Below are 16,600 nucleotides of genomic sequence, written 5' to 3'. Positions count from 1 at the left end.
TATGAATTGGAGTGGGGAGAGACAGGAGGCAGGGAGGTCAGCAAAGGAGGCTGATCATCATCATCATCATCATCAATCGTATTTATTGAGCGCTTACTGTGTGCAGAGCACTGTACTAAGCGCTTGGGAAGCACAAATTGGCAACATATAGAGACAGTCCCTACCCAACAGTGGGCTCACAGTCTAAAAGGGGGAGACAGAGAACAAACCAAACATACTAACAAAATAAAATAAATAGAATAGATATGTACAAATAAAATAAATAAATAAATAGAGTAACAAATATGTACAAACATATATACATATATACAGGCGCTGTGGGGAAGGGAATGAGGTAAGATGGGGGGGATGGAGAGAGGGACGAGGGGGAGAGGAAGGAAGGGGCTCAGTCAGGGAAGGCCTCCTGGAGGAGGTGAGCTCTCAGCAGGGCCTTGAAGGGAGGAAGATCCAATAATTGATCCAATAGTCAATAATATTGATCCAATAATCAAGGCGGGATAGAAGAAGTGGCTTGCATTAATGTGGTAGCAGTCTGGATGGAGAGGAAGGGCTGATTTTGGCGATGTTGTGAACTGGTAGGATTTAGCGATGGCTTGAATATGTGGGTGGAACGAGAAAGAGAAGTCAAGGATAATGCCAAGGTTATGGGCTTGTGAGACAGGAAGGAGGGTGGTACCGTCAACAGGGGTGGGAAAGTAATGGGTTTGGAGGGGAAGATAGGAAGTTCAGTTTTAGCCATATTAAGTTTGAGGAGATGGGAGGGCGTCCAAGGAGAGATGTCTTGAAGGCAGGAGGAAATGCGAGGCTACAGAAAGGGAAAGAGATCAAGTGCGAGGCTACAGAAAGGGAAAGAGATCAAGGCTGGAGCTGTAGATTTGGGTGTCATCAGCTTATTTCTATTAATGTCTACCTCCCCCTCTACAGATATGGACATATTTATTTATGGCATAGTGGACAGTGCACAGGACTGGGAGCCAGAAGGTCATGGATTCTAATCCTGGTTCCACCACTTACCTGCTATGTGACCTTGGGAAGTCACTTTACTTCACTATGCCTTAGTTACCTAATTCGTAAAATGGGGAATAAGACTATAAGCCCACTGTTGGGTAGGGACTGTCTCTATATGTTGCCAACTTGTACTTCCCAAGTGCTTAGTACAGTGCTCTGCACACAGTAAGCGCTCAATAAATACAATTGATTGACTGATTGATTGATTGACTGTGAGCCCCAGCTGGGACAGGGACTGTGTCCAGCCCGATTTGCTTGTATCTACCCCAGCGCTTAGTACAGCGCATCACACATAGTAAGCGCTTAACAAATGCCATTATTATTATTAATAATGTCTGTGATTTCTTCATTTATATTAATGTCTACCTCCCCCTCTAGACTGTGAGCTCATTGTGGGCAGGAATGTGTCTGTTTATTGTTGTATTGCACTATTGTACTCTGCCAAGCGTTTAGTACCAGTGCTTTGCACACAGTAAGCGCTCAATAAATAGGATTGAATGTGTGAATGACTGAATGAAGCGCCGTGGGGCTGCAGCAACGGAGCATTGGTGACTTTTCGGGAAATTACGGTAATGTAAAGGCAGTTTCTGTCCCATTTCGGAAAGACGAGCCGGGGATCAGTTCCCCAAAGGGGGAGACCTCGTTCTACTTTAACTACTGATCCTCTGGGTGCCATTCTTGGCATTCCCTAATCCGAGGGCCTCGTTTTATGTTAGCTAGGCGGGAAGCGAGTTTTACCTGGATTTTCCAAAAAGACCTCAGCAGCAAGCGGGAAAAAAGGCGAGAGTGATTTATGTCCGCGAATTTTCCAGCATTAGGACCTTTCTGGGCTTGGGGGAGTGTCGAGAGTTTTAGCTGGATTTTCCACAGAACGACCTCAGCGGCCAGAGGGACAGAAAGCGAGAGTGATTTATGTCAGCGAATTTTCGAGCATCAGGAACCTTTCTGGGCTTGGGGGAGTTTGCCAGGGAGGGCCTGCCTGGAAGAGCTGGTTCTTGGAATCCATCGGGAGTTTCCCCTTGATGAGAGCAGAATCGAGTAGCAAAAAGCAGGCGGATCTGAAGGCGATCATCCATTCTTTCGATCGTATTTATTGAGCGCTTACTGTGTGCAGAGCACTGTACTAGGCGCTTGGGAGAGTACAATGTAACTGTATACGGTGACCTTCCCATCCCCGCCGTTCCAAGGGAATGCTCGCTTTCCCAAAGCGGGCTTAAGTCAGGCGGACCAAAGAAAGAGAGGGGGAGTGGGAGAAGGGAGAGGGAAAGGGAGCAGGGAGAGAGAAGGAAGCAGGAAGAAAGGAGAAGGGAAAGGGAGAAGGGAGAAGGAAGCAGGGAGATGGGCCTTCATTAAGGCTTTGCCGAACAGACAGTCCTGGAATTATCTGGTGTCTTTGATGGTGCTCAGGATGGAATCGGGCCGGGGCGTCTCCTCCCTCTGTGTCTGCTTCGAGCCCCAAGGGGGCAATCCAGGCTGAAGAGGTGGCTTATTCTAATTAATTAATTAATGTATTTATTTATGTATTTTACTTGTACATATTCTATTTATTTTATTTTGTTCATATGTTTTGTTTTGTTCTCCGTCTCCCCCTTCTAGACTGTGAGCCCACTGTTGGGTAGGGACCGTCTCTAGATGTTGCCAACTTGGACTTCCCAAGCGCTTAGTACAGGGCTCTGCACACAGTAAGCGCTCAATAAATACGATTGAATGAATGAATGAATGAATGAATGAATGAAAGGGAGAAGGGAAAAGGAAGCGGGGAGACGGGAAAGGGAGCAGGGAGAAGGAAAGAGAAAGGAAAGGGAGCAGGAAGCAGGGAAAAGGGAAAGGGAGAAGGGAGAAGGGAAAGAGAAGGGAGAAGGAAACAGGGAGATGGGAAAGGGAGAAGGAAGCAGGGAGACGGGAAAGGGTGAAGGGAGAAGGGAAAGGGAGAAGGAAGCAGGGAGAAGGAGAAGGGAAAGGGAGAAGGAAGCAGGGAGAAGGGAAAGGGAGAAGGAAGCAGGGAGACGGGAAAGGGTGAAGGGAGAAGGGAAAGGGAGAAGGAAGCAGGGAGAAGGGGAAGGGAGAGGAAGCAGGGAGAAGGGAAAGGGAGGAGGAAACAGAGAGACGGGAAAGGGTGAAGGGAAAGAAAGAAGGAAGCACGAAGAAGGGGAAGGGAGAAGGGAAAGGGAGAAGGAAGCAGGGAGACGGGAAAGGGAGAAGGAAGCAGGGAGACGGGAAAGGGTGAAGGGAGAAGGGAAAGGGAGAAGGAAGCAGGGAGACGGGAAAGGGTGAAGGGAGAAGGGAAAGGGAGAAGGAAGCAGGGAGACGGGAAAGGGAGAAGGGAAAGGGAGAAGGAAGCAGGGAGAAGGGGAAGGGAGAGGAAGCAGGGAGAAGGGAAAGGGAGGAGGAAACAGAGAGACGGGAAAGGGTGAAGGGAAAGAAAGAAGGAAGCACGAAGAAGGGGAAGGGAGAAGGAAGCAGGGAGAAGGGAAAGGGAGCAGGGAGCAGGGAGCAGGTAGAAAGGGGCAAGGAAGGCGGGAGAAGCGGAGCTGCCGGTTGTTTTCCGTGGCAGCCTTTGCTCCTTTGGGGAGAGGCGGGGGGGGGAGAGGGCAGGGCGGGCCGGGCGGGGGCGGGCAGGGGAGACCAAGCGAGCAGGCGAGCGGGGCAGGGCTGTAGCCGGGGCCCGACAAGAGGAGGTTGGCCGCCCCCGCCCCCGCCGCCGCCCCCGGCCCCGCTCCCGTCCGCCCTGCCCGGTCCCGCAGGCCGGCGCCCCGCCAGGACCCCCCTCCAAGACCCCCGTCCGGGACCCCGCTCCAGCCCGGCCCTCGGGGGCTGCCCGAGCCCCAGCGAGCCCCAACGGGGGGAGGAACGAACGAAGGAAGGAAGGAAGGAAGGAAGGTAGGAGCCCAAGCCCCTCCGCGGGGGCTGCGAGCACCAGCCGGGCGGGACGGGGGCTACAGGGGAGGGGGACATAGATTGCATCCCCCAAACACCCCCAACACGCTCTCAGACACACACACACACACCCCCGCTGTCCCCCCCAGGCAGCTGCAGGCTGGGGGGTAGGGGGATGACACTCCCGACAACTTTTTCTGGGGTGCAGGGGGACCCCCTTCCCCGCCCCCCGCAACTCCTTCAGCTCTGCCCACTCAGGCCCGGACCAGGGGAGGGGCTGCCCGAAGACACTGGGAACATCGCATTTCGGCCCCCTTTTCCAAAACCTGGAAATATCCAAGTGCCACACACACCCCCATCCCCAAAAGCGCTTTCACCTCAACACATTTTATCATCATCATCATCATCAGTTGTATTCATTGAGCACTTACTGTGTGCAGAGCACTGTACTAAACGCTTGGGAAGTACAAGTTGGCAACATGTAGAGACAGTCCCTACCCAATAGTGGGCTCACAGTCTAAAAGGGGGAGACGGAGAACAAAACCAAACATACTAACAAAATACAATAAATAGAATAGAATAGTCCAACCAACATCCCCGTGAGGGGCGAGGAGCATTGCCCCCTTTTTACGGGCTGGGGAAACTGAGACTTCGAGACCGTATATTCTAGACTGTAAGTTCGTTACGGGCCGGGCAAGTGTCTGTTTATTGTTGTTTTGTCCTCTCCCACGCGCTTAGTACAGTGCTCAGCACACCGTAAGTATGACTGACAGGCACACGGAACCTGCATCCGAATCGTAAACTGACAACACTGCCCTAAGATAAGGAGGAGCGTGCGAACTATTGCTAGATGGAAAAGAGGAATCCAAGGTAGGATGAGGGCAAGGATGGCAAAGCAGAGCTGTTTTCTAGGCCTTTTTAAATGGTTGTTATTTGTTAAGCGCTTCCTATGTGTCCAACACTGTGCTAAGCAGTAGGGTAATTAGGCCAGATACGGTCCCTGTCTCTCTTGAGGCTCACAGGTGGGAGAACAGGTATTTAATCCCCATTTTACAGCTGAGGGAATTGAGGCACGGAGAAGTGAAGTGTCTTGCCCAGGTTCACACAGCAGACAGGTGGAGGAGGAGCAGGGATTAGAACCCAGTTCCGCTGACTCGCAGGTCGGTGCTCTTTCCACTAGACCACAGTGCTCCTTCTTCTTTCCTGCGCTTCTTCCCAGGGGACCTGAGTAATGCAGTCACAGCCGCCATCTGAAAGTCTAATGATTTTACCAGCAGGAATGGAAATTCTGTACACCTCCCCCCCGCCCCCCCCAAAACGTTTAGAAATTGTCAGTCCATTCCAAAACTTCTTCTTTCCAACCTGGCTGCCCCCGAAGAAATGCTGTCATTTTTTGACCTTATGGAATAATTTTCTGGGTCGCCCCTGGGCCTTTTGAAAGGGAAAACATGACAGTTAGCCAGTACTTAGAATTTGCCTTACTTCTCTCTTGACTTTTCCAGTAGAATAGAAACTTTTCATTTCCTGTTTCAACTCTTGCCTAGAGCTGCAATGCTCATTTGTGGGTCTCTCCCTCCACTGCCCGGGTAATTAACTGGCTGTTAAATGTACAAAATGTTTTAAAATTTGGCAGAATAAAAGAAGAACAGTTGGAATCCGGAAACGTGATTATCCTGCCTTATCTTATTCACCAAGCACCTTGATCTTAGAGTCCTAAGGTAACATGAATCCCTTAACGGACTTCGGGATTGACCCCAGGGTCCGGGCCTGCCTCGGGTGAAATTAGATCTCTCAGACCCCTCAACTGCGGCTCCATCAATAAGAACTTGATATCAACCCCACCCCCACAACCCATAAATACATATCCCTCTACCCACCCATCCCCGTCCCCATCAGTAATTTATTTTAATGTCCATCTCCCCCTCTAGACTGTGAGCTCCTTAGTAATAATTGTGGTATTGGTTAAATTAAATTTTAAAAAAATAAATTGTATTTATTAAGAGCTTACTATGCGCCAAACACTGTTCTAAGCGCTGGGGTAGGTAGAAGGTAATCAGGTTGTCCCACGTGAGGCTCACAGTCTTAATCCCCATTTTACAGATGAGGGCACTGAGGCACAGAGAAGTGAAGTGGCTTGCCCAAGGTCACACAGCAGACAAGTGGCAGAGGCAAGATTAGAACCCACATCCTCTGACTCCCAAACCCATGCTCTTGCCCCTAAACCATACTGCTTCTCTAAGCCATGCTTACTGTGTGCTAAGCACTGGACTAAGCACAGAGGTAGATTCAAGATAATCCTTCTAGACTCTAAACCCGGTGTGGGCAGGGGTTGTCTCTCTTTATTGCCGAATTGCTCTTTCCAAGTGCTTAGTACAGTGCTCTGCACACAGTAGGGGCTTAATAAATACTATTGAATAAATAATCAGGTTCCACATGGGGCTCACAGTCCAAGCTTGTACTTCCCAAGCGCTCTGCACACAGTAAGCACTCAATAAATACGATTGAATCAATGAATGAAGTAGGAGGAAGGGCAAGTGTTGACTCTACATTCTGCACATGAGGGAACTGAGGCCCAGAGAAGTGAAGCGACTGGCCCAAGGTCCCACAGTAAGCAACTGGAAGAGCAGGGATTAGAACTCAGGTCGTCTGACTCCCAAGCCTGGACTCTTTCTAATAGGCCATGCTGTATCTCATGGGCAATCAGGCAATCAGTGAGTCATATTTATTAATCACTTGCTGTGTGCAGAACCCTGTACTAAGCACTTGGGAGTGTACAATATAACAATAGACAAACACATTCCCTGCCCAAAATGAATTTACAGTCTGGGGAGGGGGACATCTCCTCCAAGAGGCTTTCCCTGACTAACCCTTCTTTTCCCTTTCTTCAACTCCCTTCTGTGTCGCCCTGACTTGCTCCCTTTATTCATCTTCCCCTCCCAGCCCCACAGCACCTATGACCTTATCTGTCATTTATCGATTTCTATTCATGTCTGTCTCCCCCTCTAGACTGTAAGCTTGTCGTGGGCAGGGAATGTGTCTGTTTATTGTTATAGTGTCTTCTCTCACATGCTCAGTACCGTGCTCTGCATACAGTAAGCGCTCTGTAAATACAATTCAATGGATGAATGAATGAGACAATAAAAAAATAATGGTTATGGACATAATGCTGTGGGGCTGGGAGGGAATGAATAAAGGGAGCGAGTCAGGGCAATGCAGAAGGCATTGAGAGAAGAGAAAAGGAGGGTATAGTCGTGGAAGGCCTCTTGGAGGAGATGTGCCTTCAGTAAGGCTTTGAAGTGGGGAGAGTCATTATCTGTGGGATTTGAGGAGGGAGGGAGAGTGTTCCAGGCCAGATGCAGACCTGGGCGAGAGGTCAACGGCAAGATAGATGGGATCGAGCTGCACTGAGAAGGTTGGCATTAGAGGAGTGAAGTGGAGGGGGTAGGTTGTAGTGGGAGAGTAGCGAGGTGAGGTAGGAGGGGGCAAGAGGATTGACTGCTTTAAAGCCAATGGTGAGAAGTTTCTGTTTGATGTGGAGGTGGATGGGCAACCACTGCAGGTTCTTGAGGAGAGAGGAAACATGGCCTGAACATGTATACCAACTCTACCATATTATTCTCTCCCAAGTGCCTAGTGCAGTGCTCAGAGCAAAATAAGCACTCAGTAAATACCCTTGATTGATTGACAGATATTCTCCCGGGCTCAAACCCACCTTTTCCTGTTAGTCAGGTGCTTAGGAAACATGGCACATTTTTCCGGCCAGCAGTGAACTCCTTGGCTCCGCCAGCCTCCTGCTCCACCTCACCTCGCCCACTCACCAACTTGGTCACACCCTCGACCTCATCGTCTCTTACGGCTGCACTATCTCCACCCTCACCAACTCTGAAATCCCTCTCTGACCATAACCTTCTCACCTGCCTCCTCTCTCACACCCCTCCCCTCATAAATCTATGTTACTCACCCACAGAGACCTGCACTTTCTCCACCCCATCCTTCCCTCTCAGCGCATCACACCCCACCTTGCCACCCTATTCTCTCTACCCACTCCTGATGACCAGATTACTGCTCTCAACTCTACCTTCTACTCAACTCAACTCGCTCACTCCCCTTTCCCTTCATCACTCTTGCACCACTAATCCACAGCCTTGGATCACTGCCACTGTCCTCCTCCTTTGCTCTTATGCCTGAGCTGCTGAACATTGCTGGCGAAAGTCTAAACACCAAGCCAACCTTGTTCACTTTATATTTATCCTTTCCTGTATTAACTCTGCCCTCTCCTCTGCCAGGCAAAACTATTTTTCTTCCCTTATTGACACCCATGCCCATCACCCCTCTCAGCTGTTCTGGACATTTAACGCCCTCCTCAGGCCCCCTGTTCCTCCCCCACCTCCATCCCTCATCCCCAACGATATGGCCACCTACTTCATTAGTAAAATTAACACCATCAGGTCTGAGCTCCCCAAAGGCACCCCTCCCAATTCTCCATCCACCCTGCTCTCAACCCTCTCCTCTATTTTCCCATCCTTCCCAGCAGTATCTTCAGATGAGATCTCCTCCCTCCTCTCAAGTGCTACTCCGGCCACCTGTGCTTCTGACCCCATTCCCTCTCATCTTATGAAATATCTCGCCCTGTCCCTCCTCCCCTTCTTAACTCCCATCTTCAATCGCTCACTCTCCACGGGTTCCTTCCCCTCTGCCTTCAAACACGCCCACGTCTCCCCCATCCTAAAAAACCCTCTCTTGACCCTACTGCCCCTTTCAGTTATCACCCTATCTCCCTCCTACCCTTCCTTTCCAAACTCCTCGAACGAGTCATCTACACTCGCTGCCTCGAATTCCGCAACTCCAACTCTCTCCTAGATCCCCTCCAATCTAGCTCCGTCCTCTACACTCCATCAAAACTGCCCTCTCAAAGGTCACCAATGACCTCCTTCTTGCCAAATCCAATGGCTCCTACTCTATCCTAATCCTCCTCGACCTCTTGGCTGCTTTCGATGCTGTGGACCCTCCCCTTCTCCTCAACACGTTATCCAACCTTGACTTCACGGACTCCGTCCTCTCCTGGTTCTCCTCTTATCTCTCTGGTCGTTCCACCTCAGTCTCTTTCATGGGCTCCTCCTCCCCCTCCCATCCCCTTACTGTAGGGGTTCCTCAAGAGTCAGTTCTTGGTCCCCTTCTGTTCTCCATCTATACTTACTCCCTTGGTGAACTCATTCACTCCCATGGCTTCAACTATCATCTCTACGCTGGTGACACTCAAATCTTCAACTCCTCCCCAGTCTTTCTCCCTCCCTCCAGGCTCATATCTCCTCCTGCCTTCAGGACATCTCCATCTGGATGTCTGCCTGCCACCTAAAACTCAACACGTCCAAGACTGAGCTCCTTATCTTCCCTCCCAAACCCTGTCCTCTCCTGACTTTTCCGTCACTGTACATGGCACTACCATCCTTCCCACCTCACAAGCCCACAACTTTGGTGTCATCCTCAATTCTGCTCTCTCGTTCACCCCTCACATCCAATCCGTCACCAAAACCTGCAGGTCTCACCTCCACAACATCACCAAGATCTGCCCTTTCCTCTCCATCCAAACCGCTACCTTGCTGGTTCAATCTCTCATCCTATCCCCCTTGGATGACTGCATCAGCTTCCTTTCTGATCTCCCATCCTCTTGTCTCTCCCCACTTCAGTCTATACTTGACTCTGCTACCGGGATTATTTTTCTACAGAAACGCTCTGGGCATGTCACTCCCCTCCTCAAAAATCTCCAGTGGTTGCCTATCAACCTTCGCATCAAGCAAAAACTTCTCACTATTGGCTTCAAGGCTGTCCATCCCCTCACCCCCTCCTACCTCACCTCCCTTCTCTCCTTCTCCAGCCCAGCCCGCACCCTCCGTTCCTCTGCCACCACTAACCTCCTCACTGGGCCTCATTCTCACCTGTCCCACCGTCGACCCCTGGCTCACGTCCTACCTCTGGCCTGGAATGCCCTCCCTCCACACATCCACCTAACTAGCTCTCTTCCTCCCTTCAAAGCCCTACTGAGACTCACCTCCTCCAGGAGGCCTTCCCAGACTCAGCCCCCCCTTTTCCTCTGCTCCTCCTCCCCTCTCCATTGCCCCCACTCCCTCCCTCTACCCTGCCCCCTTCTCCTCCCCACAGCACTTGTGCATATTTGTATGTATTCATTACTGTATTTATTTTATTAATGATGTGTATATATCTATAATTCTATTTATTTTGATGGCATTGACACCTGTCCACTTGTTTTGTTTCGCTGTCTGTCTCCCCCTTCTAGACTGTGAGCCCATTGTTGGGTAGGGACTGTCTCAATATGTTGCCGAATTGTACTTTCCAAGCGCGTAGTACGGTGCTCTGCACACAGTAAGCGCTCAATAAATACGATTGAATGAATGAGTGAATTTCAGCACAGTAATTGTCTACCAACTCTGTTGTATTGTACTCTCCCAAGCTCTTAGTACTGTGTGCAGAGCACTGTACACAGTAAGTGCATAATAAATACTATTTATTGATTGACTGATTGATTGATTGTAGGCCAATCAAACAATCAATTGTAAACCAACAATAAACCAACTTTGGAATTTGAAAGTTGGACACAGTCAATCAATCAATGATATTTATTGAGCGATTACTGCTATGCTGAGCACTGTACTAGTGAGAAGCAGCATGGCCTAGTGGATAGAGCTCAGGCCTGGGAATCAGAAGGACCTGGGTTCTAATTGAGGTTTTACCACTTATTTGTCTTCTGTGTGACCTTGGGCAAGCCACTTCACTTCTCTTTGCCTCAGTGACCTCATCTGTAAAATGGGGATTAAGTTTATGAGCCCCACGTTGGGACAGGGACTGGGTCCAACCAGAATTGCTTGCATCGACTCCAGTGCTTAGTACAGTGCCTGGCACATATTAAGTGCTGAGCAAATACTATACCTATTATTACTATTATTATTATTATTACTAAGCGCCTGGGAGAGTACAATATAACGGAGTCTGATGTCCGGAAAGCCACTTCACTTCTTTGTGCCTCGGTTCCCTCATTTGTAAAATGGGAACTAAGACTGTGAGCCCCATGTGGGACTGAAACTGTGTCCAACCTGATCCGCTTGTATCTACCCCAGAGCTTAGAACAGTGCTTGACACATAGTAAGTGCAGCAGTGGGCTCAGTGAAAAGAACATGGGCTTGGGACTCAAACGTCATGGGTTCTAATGCCGGCTCCGCCACTTGACTGCTGTGTGACTTTGGGCAAGTCACTTAACTTCTCTGGGCCTCAGTTCCCTCATCTGTAGAATGGGGATTAAAACCGTGAGCCCTGCGTGGGACAATCTGATTACCTTGTATCCCCCTCAGTGCTTAGAACAGTGCTTGGCACATAGTAAGCGCTTAGCAAGTACCATCATTATTATTATTATTATTAAATACCATCACAATCATTATTATTATTATGCCGAGGACCCACAATTGGGATCAAATCCATAGTTGGGGCTTTACTGTTCATCTCGATTTCCTTCAGGTGCAGAGATGGCTGCTGGATGTACTGGTGTTTTGGAGCCAAACTTGACCCACATTTTAATTGCAAAGCTAGATGGGGATACATTTTACTTCAGAGGTAAATTCAACCCATTGTCCTGCATCCCTCACAGGTGTTTGGGTCTTCGGGGTTCGCAAGAGAAACTCGTTTTGTCATCAGACATGCCTGGGCTGGTAGGGTGCTCTCAAACATGACCAGAACCCTTGTTAAAGGGTGAACGACAACCTCCTAGATATCTCCATTTCCTCGAGAGGTGGTCCGTAGCTTTGGAATAACCAGAGGCGGATTGAAACTATTGCATCGCTGATATCCGAGATGGGGCAAAGCCCGCATTTCGTCAGTGGATGGGGTGTTTGCTGGGGCTTGGGAAATATTGGGTTTCCACACATTGGGGGAGGCTGTGGGAAAAGGAGGGAGGAGGTTGAAGATTGGGGTCCAAGGGATGGGAGGAAGGGGTGACGGGAGGAAATGCAACTGGGGAGAAAATGGGCTCCTTTATCTCAAAGTGCTAATGGCCTTGTCTCTTTCTCCCCCCCCGCCCAACCTGCTGCCATCCAAGATGAAGGTATAGTCTGACTTTATTTTTCTCTTTCTAACACACCACAAAATGTGATCCAGAGATAGTCTGCTGATGGAGCTGGCCCACACCCTAGCTCATTATCAAGAAGAAAACTGGTTTTGGGAGCTGACCTTCTTCCCAGGGTGGGGACGGGGGTGGGGCCTGGGGGAATGTGCTCCTGTTTGGTGAAGGTAATTCAAAATCCACCCCAGGAAAAGCACGGTCTAGTGGATAGAGTCTGGGCTTGGAAGTCAGAAGCACCTGGGTTCTAATCCTGGCTCTGCCACTTGTTAGCTGTGTGACCCTGGGCAAGTCACTTCATTCATTCAATCATTCAGTAGTATTTATTGAGTGTTCACTGTGTGCAGAGCACTGGACTAAGCACTTGGGAAGTACAAACTGGCAACATATAGAGACGGTCCCTACCCAACAGCGGGCTCACAGTCTAGAAGGGGGAGACGGAAAACAAAACAAAACATGTGGACAGGTGTTCCAGTCATCAGAACAAATAGAATTAAAGCTAAATGCACATCATTAACAAAATAAATAGAATAGTAAATATGTACAAGTAAAATAAATAGAGGAATAAAACTGTACAAACTTATATACAGGTGCTGTGGGGAGGAAAGGAGGTAGGGCCCGGGGGATGAGGAGAGGAAAAAAGGGGGCTCAGTCAGGGAAGGCCTCTTGGAGGAGGTGAGCTCTCAGTAGGGCTTTGAAGGGAGGAAGACAGGTAGCTTGGCGGATGTGGGGAGGGAGGGCATTCCAGGCCAGGGGAAGGACGTGGGCCGGGGGTCGATGGCAGGACAGGTGAGAACGAGGTAGATTGAGGAGGTTAGCGGCAGAGGAACGGAGGGTCACTTCACTTCTCTGGGCCTCAGTTCCCTCATGAAATATGGTATTTGTTAAGCACTTACTACGTGTCCCTGCAGTAAGCACTGGGGTGGATACAAGCAAATCGAGTTAGACACAGTCCTTGTCCCTTGGGAGGCTAACAGTCTCAATCCCCATTTTACAGATGAGGTAACTGAAGCACAGAGAATTCATTCATTCAGTCATATTTATTGAGTGCTTACTGTGTGCAGAGCACTGTACTAAGCGCTTGGGAAGTCCAAGTTGGCAACATATAGAGACAGTCCCTACCCAACAGTGGGCTCACAGTCTAGAAGGGGGAGACAGAGAATAAAACAAAACATATTAACAAGATAAAATAAATAGAATATGTACAAGTAAAATAAATAAATAGAGTAATAAATGCGTACAAACATATATACATATATACAGGTGCTGTGGGGAGGGGAAGGAGGCAAGGCGGGGGGGATGGGGAGGGGGAGAGGAAGGAGGGGGCTCAGTATGGGAAGGCCTCCTGGAGGAGGTGAGAGCTCAGTAGGGCCTTGAAGGGAAGGGGATGTGGGGGATGATGTGGGGGTGCCGGTGCTCGTCATCACCATTTTGCAGATGAGGTAATTGAGGCCCAGAGAAGTCAAGTGACTGGCCCAAGATCACACAGCAGACAAGTGGCTGAGCTAGGACTAGAACCCAGGTCCTTCTGGCTTCCAGGCCTGTGCTGTATCCACTAGGCCATGCTGCTTTCCTGTTTGTTAAGTGCTTACTACGTACCAGGCACTGTACTAAGCACTGGGATAGATACAAGGCTGGACACAGTCCCTGTCCCACATGGGGCTCAAAGCCTCAATCCCCATTTTATAGATGAGGGAACTGAGGCACAGAGACATGAAACGACTTGCCCATGGTCATGCTGCAGATTCATTTATTCAGTCATATTTATTGAGCTCTTTCTGTGTGCAGAGCACTGTACTAAGCACTTGGAAAGTACAATTCGGTAACAGATAGAGACAATCCCAACCCAGCAACGGGCTCACAATCTAGAAGGGGGAGACAGACAACAAAACAAAACAAGTAGACAGGCATCAATAGCATCAAAATAGATAAATAGAATTATAGAGCGGTGGAGCCGGGATTAGAACCCAGTTATGTATTCAGCACTTACTATGTGTCAGACACTGTTTTAAGCACTGGGGTAGGTATAAGTAAATTAGGTTGGACATGGTAATAGAGTAATTCTCTATTACTTCCTCTTCTCTGTAATTTATTTGAGTGTCTGCCTCAAGGACCTCAAGGAGTGTGAGGTCCCTGAATGTGGAGAATCATGTCAAGTTCTCTTTCAAGCACTTAGTACAGTGTACAAAATCTGTAATTATGATAGAGTGATTATTGAGTCCATAAACTTCTATTTCTCTTCTTGATTTAGTTTTTTTTAATGGTAGTTGTTCAGCATTCACGGTGCACCAGGCACTGTGCTACGTGCTGGGGTAGATACAAGCTAATCAGGTTGGACATAGTCCATGTCCCATATGGGGCTCACGGTCATCATCCCCATTTTGCAGATGAGGTAATCGAGGCCCAGAGAAGTCAAGTGACTAGCCCAAGATCACGCAGCAGATAAGTGGCTGAGCTAGGACTAGAACCCATGACCTTCTGATTCCCAGGCCCATGCTCTATCCACTACTCCATGAGGCCTCCTTCTTCCCTGTAAAATGAGGATTAAAAGTGGGACAGGGACTGTATCCAATCTGATTAGTTTATATCTACCCTGATGCTTCACACATAGAAAGCGCCTAACAAACCCTCATTATTATTATCAATCGATGGTATTTATTGAGCTCTTGCTATGGTGTTAGAGAAGGCCTTTGTGAGTACTGTGGACTGCCCAAAAGACAAACAAATGGATTTTGGAGCAAATTAAGCCGAAGTGGTCCTGAAAGGCCAAATGACTCCACTTAGATTAGCATATTTTGGACACATAAAAGGAGGACTAATTCCCTGGAGAAGACACTAATGCTAGGAAAAGTCCAGGGAAAACGTGGAAGAGGCAGACCAGCGCCTAGATGGATAGAGACCATAACAACGATAACGGAAGAACCATTAGAAAGGTTGCGGAGACAGACAACAAAACAAAACAAGTAGACAGGCATCAATAGCATCAAAATAAATAGAATTATAGAGCGGTGGAGCCGGGATTGGAACCCAGTTATTTATTCAGCACTTGCTATGTGTCAAACACTGTTTTAAGCACTGGGATAGGTACAAGTAAATTAGGATGGACATGGTCCCTGTCCCACAGTGGGTTCCTAGTCTAAGGATTGGTCCAAGACCACATTTCAGATCCATTTCTGTTCCCCCCTGAATCGGCTGAGGACGTATTTCCCAGGTGTTGACTGGAGGTTTGTATATCAGTTCTAGTCTGTGAGCCAACTGTTGGGTAGGGACCGTCTGTTTATGTTGCCAACTTGTACTTCCCAAGCGCTTAGTACAGTGCTCTGCCCACAGTAAGCACTCAATAAATATAATTGAATGAATGAATGAATATCAGTGAGAGCAGAAGTGCGAACCTACTTTTCTCTCTTCCTTTGCACTCTGTATTATTATTATAATAATCAATCAATCAATCGTATTTATTGAGCGCTTACTGTGTGCAGAGCACTGTACTAAGCGCTTGGGAAGTACAAGTTGGCAACATATAGAGACAGTCCCTACCCAACAGTGGGCTCACAGTCTAAAAGGTGGAGGAAGCAGCGTGGCCCAGTGGAAAGACCACGCCTGGGAGTCAGAAAGACACGGGTTCTAATCCCAGCTCAGCCACTTGTCTGCTGCACGATCTTGGGCAAGCCACTTCAGCTCTCTGGGCCTCAGTTACCTCTTCTGGAAAATGGGGATTAAGAGTTTGAGCCCCACATACATAATCAGGAGGACTAATTCTTTGGAGAAGACACTAATGCTAGGAAAATTCCAGGGAAAACGTGGAAGAGGCAGACCAGCACCTAGATGGATAGAGGCCATAACTACGATAACGGAAAAACCATTAGAAAAGTTGCGGATTATGGCAGACTATGGGTCGTTCTGGAGAAAATAAATCCAGAGTGGCTTTGAATCAGAAATGACTTGACGGTACTTGATAATAATAATGGTGTGGGCAAAGCACTGTACTAAGCGCTTGGGAGAGGACAGTACAACAGAGATGGTAGACATGTTCCCTGTCTGTAAGGAGCTTACAGTCTAGAGGAACCCTGAGTCTCCAGGGAAAGGATTTTTATCAACTCGCGAGCTCCGATGGGTAAGCGGAAGAGCTGTCGGGATCTCCGGCCTGGGATGAGAGGGTGGCATAGAGCTTGGCTCGGAAAGAGAGGAGATAAATAATAATAATCGTGGTATTTGTTAAGCACTTACTATGTGTCAAGAACTGTTCTAAGCCCTGGGGTAGATATACTTCTACAGTCTTCTAGACTGTGAGCCCACTGTTGGGTAGGGACCGTCTCTATATGTTGCCAACTTGTACTTCCCAAGCGCTTAGTACAGTGCTCTGCACAGAGTAAGCGCTCAATAAATACGATTGATTGATTGATATATGCTAATCAGGTTGGACACAGTCCTTGTCCCACATGGGGCTTCCAGCCTTAATCCCCATTTTATAGATGAGTTCACTGAGGCACAGAGAAGTTAAGTGGCTTGCCCAAGATCACACAGCAGACAAGAAAGTGGCGGAGCTGGGATTGGAACCCAGGTCCTTCTGATTCCCTGGCCCGGGCTCTA

The 16,600-nt window shown here is 48.7% G+C and overlaps 1 protein-coding gene across 1 annotated transcript in view; it reads left to right on the top strand.

Moving 5' to 3' along the window:
- IL18 (interleukin 18) overlaps positions 1-16,600 on the top strand; it is a 37,348-nt gene that overhangs the window by 10,462 nt on the left and 10,286 nt on the right. Inside the window, exons 2-4 of the mRNA XM_038754290.1 lie at positions 3,753-3,888; positions 11,413-11,508; positions 11,990-11,995. Of these exons, the coding sequence (XP_038610218.1) occupies positions 3,753-3,888; positions 11,413-11,508; positions 11,990-11,995 (238 nt within the window). The remainder of the gene's footprint in view (positions 1-3,752; positions 3,889-11,412; positions 11,509-11,989; positions 11,996-16,600) is intronic.

Source organism: Tachyglossus aculeatus, chromosome 11, assembly GCF_015852505.1.
Source record: "Tachyglossus aculeatus isolate mTacAcu1 chromosome 11, mTacAcu1.pri, whole genome shotgun sequence".
NCBI classification, from domain to species: Eukaryota; Metazoa; Chordata; class Mammalia; order Monotremata; family Tachyglossidae; genus Tachyglossus; species Tachyglossus aculeatus.
The sequence above is the reverse complement of the archived record's forward strand: the minus strand, read 5'-3'. Positions and strand labels throughout refer to the sequence as shown.